At 46.0% G+C, this 7,221-nt stretch overlaps 1 protein-coding gene across 1 annotated transcript; it reads right to left on the reverse strand.

The window, feature by feature from the left end:
- Positions 1 to 2,863: 2,863 nt before the first annotated feature.
- ATP5IF1 (ATP synthase inhibitory factor subunit 1) lies at positions 2,864 to 6,606 on the reverse strand. Its single transcript, XM_043998593.1, has 3 exons — positions 6,440 to 6,606; positions 6,241 to 6,347; positions 2,864 to 3,154 (listed from the first exon to the last, which is right to left on the reverse strand). The coding sequence occupies exons 1-3, from the start codon at positions 6,533 to 6,535 to the stop codon at positions 3,007 to 3,009; spliced, it is 351 nt and encodes a 116-aa protein (XP_043854528.1). The 5' UTR covers positions 6,536 to 6,606; the 3' UTR covers positions 2,864 to 3,006.
- Positions 6,607 to 7,221: the final 615 nt, after the last annotated feature.

The following is a 7,221-nucleotide window of genomic DNA, read 5'->3' on the forward strand; positions in this document are numbered from 1 at the left end:
GTATAAGGTAAGGAGTTGTGGAGGAACTGAACTCATTGAGGGAGGTTTGTAGACAATAACCACTGGGGTCTTGATTGGGTGATAAATAAGGCTTGAATGAACCTCAGAGGAATCTACCTTTGTCTACAAATTTCCCTGGACCCAGTAATCTGTCCCCTATCCTCCCAGTCTCCTGGATATTTTAGCCAGTCTTCATGGCTATGATTAAATGCCACCTTCCCTGATCACCTTAATCACAAATGACATCCAAGTACTTTATACCTAGCCCATGCTTGTGTGTATAATGGAAAAAAGCACTGGACTGAAGAGTCCAAGGCTATTGTTTAGAGTCCTGGCTCTGCCCCATGCCAGTCATGAACCCAGGTCTTTCCCAACTTCAAGTGCAGCTCTGTTCTTTAAGACTAGCTCTCCTAAGGTCCAACTTCATGATTTATCAGAGGTGAGATCTTGGTAAATCACAATCTCCCAGAGGTCTTCATCCCTATCATGGGCAGATGATTTGTATAACCTTCAAGGTCATTTGGAGGATCAAATGAGAATGCATTTGAAGACACTTGACAGTAGCTGTGTGGCCCTGGGCAAGTCACTTAACCATCATTGCCCCACAAAAATACCCAAAACCAAACCAAACACAAACAAAAAAACCCCGGGGGCAGCTAGGTGTATCAGTGGATAGAGCACTGGCCCTGGAGTCCGGAGGACCCAAGTTCAAATCCGGCCTCAGACACTTAACCCTTATTAGCTGTGTGACCCTGGGCAAGTCACTTACCCCCAATTGCCTCACCAAAAAAAAAAAAAAAAAAGAAAAAACCACTAAGAAGAGAATGCATTTGACAAAGGGCTATAAAAATATATACCATTACCTCTAGTCCCTGAGTTAGTTCTAAGGACTAAGAACCTCCTTCCTTCTGGCTACTGATACAAACTCTTTCAGCTCCATACTTTGTGTGGGGACCCTCAGGACATTAGGTGTCCCCAGCTTACCTTCTTCCTCCTGTCTATCTCTCCAGGTTCTTTCAGCAAAACTGAAAGAACTGGCTGCCTGATGTGGAAACTACTTGTTATCTAGTGTAGAGGCAAACTTACTCGGGCATATGAGGGCAAAGGACCTCGTTTTTATTAGAAACAAGTCAGGTGACTAAGTGATCTGTAAGTGTCTGAAGTCACATATGGTATTTGAATGATCTATTTCAATATACTTTGCTTAAAAGACTTGAGCATCAATGAAAAAAGCTGAATCCTCTTCTCTGTATTCTATTTCCCCTCCTCCAGGAGTTACTGAGATTGTAGAGGACAGTACATGATCCAGAGGATTTAAATATTTTACTTACTTCAAAGTATAGGAGCAGGAAACAGACCCAAAAGGCAAGTGAAAATTCCTTTTTAGCTCTCCCACCCATTCCCCTTTGTTAGCTCATCACCCATGTCACTTCTACTAACTGTAGGTGTACCTCAAGGTTCTAATCCTGGGCTTTCTCCCTTTTGGGGACTTCATGGGTGCCATTATCTCTAAGCAGATCATTCCCAGATCTGTTTCCTTGGCCTTATTCTGTTTTCTAAGATACAATTCCATAGGCTTCTCAAACCCACCTCCCTCTTGGGAATTTCTGAATTAACCATGATCCTTCTAGTCACCTAGCTTTTTGATTTGGCATCACCCTTGATTGCTCACTCACACGCCACACAACCCATCTTGTAATTTCTACTTCTACACCTCAGGCATCAGCCTCCTTTACCAGTTAACACATTGAATACAGGACATCTTAAACTCTGTCCTGCTGGCACCTCAAACTCAACATGACTAAGACATCATTACGTTTTTCCTACCATTCCCCTCTTCTAAATTACTGGAGAATGCCACCATCTTCACAATCATTTTAGTGCTATCCTTGATTCCTCACCACTCACATCCAGTACTTTCAATAGCCTTCTGATTGGTCTGTCTTGTCTCTTTGCAATTCAAGGTAACCTCACACAGCACGGGTCTATGTCCCTCCTCTCCTTAATAAACACCAGTGTGTATTACTAGGATCAAATATAAGCTTCTTGGCATTTAAAGCTCTTCACCACCTGCCCCCGTTACATTTGTAGACTAAGTTTTGATTTTGGCACACCTGTTACTCCTTACACAACAGTCCACATGCTTTCTCATTTGCAACCTCCTATACCCGACATACTCTTCTTTCTTCTTCACCTCTGCCTCTTGGAATTCCTATTTTTCTTTAAAACCCATCTCAGAAACCACCTTCCTGGTCTCCCAGATGTTGGTGGATCCCTCCCAAAACTGTCTTATATTCATTTTGCATATATTCTGTATATCCTTCCATTTATATGTACGAGTATCCCTGGTGAAACCAACTCAACAAGCATTTATTAAGCACCAAATATGTATCAGGCACTATCCTAAACAAGATAAATTGGAGCTAATCTGTCAAAAGGTAAACTTGAGGGCAGGGACTATTAATACTTGGTATCATCAGCACTTAGCACACTGCCTGGAACACAGCATATAATAATATACAGTAATGATTGCTCAATTAGCACATTTACCTTAATAGTCAATTTAAAAAGGAACTGTGGATTAGAGAAATTAGATAGGAAGTGATTATCAGTACCACAGGTCATTAATTCTCATCCAAACAATCTATAAGCATTTATTTTTTATGTGTGTGTGTGTGTGAGAGAGGCAATTAGGATTAAGTGACTTGCCCAGGGTCACACAGCTAGTGTCAAATGTCTGATGTTGGATTTGAACTTAGGTCCTCCTGAATCTAGGGCCGGTGCTCTATCCACTGAGCCACCCAGCTGCCCTAAAAGCGTTCATGACCATGTCTCCATGGCATAGGAAGGCACCTAGAACCAATCAGTGATCACATTTTATTACCATTTAGTTGCAGTACACAGCAAAAAGTATATCATGCTAGAGAGTATGTCACATTGGGCACAAAGTAGTGGACAATGATACCATATATAGATCAAGGATGACCACTGAACAAGAAAAGCAGCTTAATCATCATGATGCTCTTTCAGCTTTTTCATCTTGCTCTTATGACGCTCAATTTCTTTCTGCAGGCGTTGTATCTCCTTCTCATGGTGCATAATTTCTTCCTGATGGTGTTTCCTCAGGGATGCCAGTTGCTCACGGCTCTTCTCTCTACAATGACACACCAGCTTTGTTTGACCTGCAATCCCCACTCCAGAGCATTTCACCCTGTATGCAGCCTTGAGCACTCACACAGCAGGAGCAGATCTCTCCTTTTCTTGGATTCTGCTGTAGAATTGCTTGGCTATTCTTAATTAAAAAGTCTCTCCAAACTCTAAAATACTATGGGGCTCTGAGGTAAGATTTTTTTGAGGGGTGAGGCAACTGGGGTTAAGTGACTTGCCCAGGGTCACACAGCTAGTGTGTGTCAAGTGTCTGAGGCTGGATTTGAACTCAGGTACTCCTGACTTCAAGGCCGGTGCTCTATCCACTGCAACACCTAGCTGCCCCCCTCTGAGGTAAGATGTTAAGAGCACACAGCATATATGTTAAAAGGTGGGGCTTGGGGGCAGCTAGGTGATCCTGGGCAAGTCACTTAACCCCAATTACATCACCTTAAAGGTCTTCCTGAGTTATGGCACCCAACAAAGTTTATCACCTGATGGCTGACTTCCTAGAGATGACCTCAGTTACTGGTCCACAGGAAGTTAAGTCTGTCATTTAGTGCCACCTTTAAACATCTTTCTAGCTTGGTGCGACCTAGCCCAAATTAAGCACCTTCAAGAACTCAGTGTTACCTTCATACTATAAGAGAGAAGAGGATTATAGTAGCACATGAGGCATCCTTTTAAATCGCACCATTAAAGTTTCATTACTTTTAGGGACCTCTATTAAAATATTAGTGGTACTGAATAGAGCTACAAATCATTTAATCTTAGTGTAAATTAGCTTTGAAGTAAAGAGACTTTGAGAGAGGTTGAAGGGGAGGATCACTGGAAAGTGAGGAAAAGAGCATCAATAAACACTTTAAAAAGTGAGATTTTGAGGACTAGACTTAGGAAGACCAAACTCAAAAGATGTAGCCAGAGTTTGTGCCTGCCACAGCCATCAGAGAACTTTAGTGGGAGTTACAGACATATAAATGAAATATTTCAACCTTGACAAGCTTATGGGAAAAGGGCTCTCTAAACCTTTTTGTTCAGTCATGTATAATTCTTTGTGACCCCATTTGGGGTTTTCTTGGTAAAGAGACTTACCCAGGGTCACACAGCTATTAATTGTCTGAGGCCAGATTTGAACTCAGAAAAAAAGAGTGTTCTGATTCCAAGCCTAGCATTCTATCCACTGTGCCACCTACCTGCCCCTTCTAAATCTTAAGGTGTGTTAGAATGGAAATTAAGCCCTACTTGACAACTCTATTCCTCAGAAAGAACAGGAAATACTTGTGTGTCTCAGGTTCTGGGTATTTTTTTCCTAAGGAGGTGGGATGGAAGTTCTGAAACTGAGTTCACTATTCTAGGAACTCCAGGTAAGGAGACTCTCTCCACTAATGCATACTGACAACTGTCCTGAAATTTACAGTGTTGGAGCAGGGATTCTTAAATTTCTTTTTGTTACGAACCACTTTAGCAATCTGGTGAAGCCTATGGATCCCTTCTCAGAATACCTTTAAATGTATAAAAGACATAGGCCTACAGGGCAGCTAGGTGGTGCAGGAGATAGAGCACCAGCCCTGGATTCAGGAGGACCTGAATTCAAATCCGGCCTCAGACACTTGACACTTACTAGCTGTGTGACCCTGGGCAAGTCACTTAACCCTCACTGCTCCGCAAAACAAACAAACAAAAATACATAGGCCTAAAAAAAGAAACCAATTTAGGCATCAAAATATTTCTAAAACAAGTTTATGAACTCTAGGTCTAAGTATCCCTGTCATAGAGAACTGTTAGGGTCACACACAGGCAGTATCAGAGGCAGGACCTGAGGCCTTTTTCTATTCATCATATCACAAAGTTCCAAGTAAACTTTTAAAATTTGGAGCTATTTGGAGGGATCCTGTGGAGAAGTCCGGAAAGTTACTGCCTTTCCTCTGCCATCTTGGCTAAACGTTTAAAATTGTGCCACTATCCACTAAAGACTTTCAGCCATAACAAGTCAACCCAAGCAATTTAGTTTATCACAAAACAAATGCCTGCATGCCTTGGGGAATGGACTCTTATGGTATTAAAAATGTTCTTTTATCATTTTAACTATAGTTCCAATCAGCCTAGACGGCTGCCTACTTGGTTCTAGCTCAAAAAAAAAAATTAATCAGTTCTAGCTCAGAACACAGGCTCAACTCAACAGGGAGGAGGTACCATGGGGCACAGTTAGGAGTAAACTCAGGAAAATACTATCATTTCCCTTCTTTTGGGGAGAAAGGCCATGCATGTAATCTAGGTTAGCTTTATTTAACCTCTGTGGGCCTGTTTGTAAAATAAAATGACCGGTCCCGTCCAGCTCTCCATTTCTGAGAGTGGGCCTGCTTGGGGAGTTGTGGCAGAATACTGTCGTTTGCCTGTTCACAACGTTATCTTTTCATAACTTATGGGGCAGTGGGTGGGGCAAGGCTTATGTAGGAAACTTGCCAAGGCCCGTGGCAGAGGTGAGGATAACAAAATCTAAAGCTGGGAACGAACCTTGAAAATCATTTATTCAACCCTCTCATCTTTAGAGATGAGGGGGGAAGAGATTTGCTCAAGGTCACACCCGTAGGAGCGCAGGGTCAGGCTTCAAAAACTGACCTTTTGCTTCTAACCCCAGCGCTCCTCCTTCTCCACCACAGGGCCTCCCAAATGGAACCCGGGACTCCCCTGGATACGTGAGACACCTAAAGGCCGTGCCCACCCCGTGGGAGGCTGGGAGGCCTGTTCGGAGGGCGGCCCGTGATCCAGACAGCCCGGCTCAACCTCCGGGTGGGCGGAGCCGAGGACTCCGAGGCCAAAAGTCAGACTCTTAGAAAAGCCCGGGGGAAGGCTCGGGCAGCCGGGCCCCCGGGGGCTCTCCCCTCCCCCCCTCCAATATTATTCTGCGTGGCGGTGTCTCCACAGTCACCACCTGAGTACGGCGCCCGATCCCACCCACGTGTCACGAGGGAAGCACCCCAGTGTGTGTCGAAATGAAAGAATGGGGAGGTAGAGGGCTGGCCCGGAGTCTAGGAGGAATTTGGGGCTAACGGGATGGGCTGGCCCCGGAGCGGGGATGGGCTCGGCCCTCACCGGAAATACCGGTCCTCCTCAGCCTTCTCCCTCTTGCCGAAGGCCCCGCCGGCGTCCCGAATGGCACCGGCACCGCCGCCGATGTCGTCGACAGGGCTGCTGCTGAACTGCGGAGACAAGAGGTGGAGAGACGGGAGTGAGCGAGGCCGGGTAGGGCAGGGAAGGGCCAGGCCGAGTGGCTGAGGAAGGCCCACAGTACCTGACGGGATTCCAAGTTGTAGCCCCGGGCCTGCATGGTTCTCGCGCCCCACAGGCCGAGCCCGAGTCGGGTGGCTGCCACAGCCGTACACGCCATTCTCACGGTAACTGCTACTCAGACAGCAACTCCCCGCAGTCTTGAGACCTTCAGCGTACGTCGCGCCTACGCCTTGACATCACCTTCCCGGCGCAACAAGCGTACCCAATCACATGCAGGGAGAGCCGGCGTGCGCAGGAGGGCAGCGAGTCAGGATCGGGAAGGGGCGGGGTCCAGGTAGGCAACAGCGACTCCCGAATGAGGGGTGGAGCCAAGCCGAAGCCAATCACGAACAAGGGCCCTGCGGACAAGCGCTGGGCGGGGGGGGGGGGGGGGGGGGGGGGGGGGGTGTAGATGAGGGGGAGAGGGGAAAGGAGGGGTGGGGTGGGGTGGGGCGGGGCAGGGCGAGGCTGGGGCGTTTACACCAATTCATGAGGCGGGAACCTGGCTGGTGCAACCTCTGGGACAAATTGGAACCTGTGCATTCTTTTTATTTTTATTTTTTGCGGGGCAATGAGGATTAAGTGACTTGCCCAGGATCACACAGCTAGTGTCAAGTGTCTGAGGCCGAATTTGAACTCATGTCCTCCTGAATCCAGGGACCGTGCTTTATCCACTGACCCACCTAGCTACCCCGAATGCTTTTAATTTAAAAAAAAATTATTGATAACTTTTGTTATTTTCAAACATTCCCTTCTCTCTCACCTTCCCAGAGATCCATTCATTATCCCAATAGAGAAAAGTTG

Source organism: Dromiciops gliroides, chromosome 3 (genome assembly GCF_019393635.1).
Source record: "Dromiciops gliroides isolate mDroGli1 chromosome 3, mDroGli1.pri, whole genome shotgun sequence".
In the NCBI taxonomy this organism is placed as follows: Eukaryota; Metazoa; Chordata; class Mammalia; order Microbiotheria; family Microbiotheriidae; genus Dromiciops; species Dromiciops gliroides.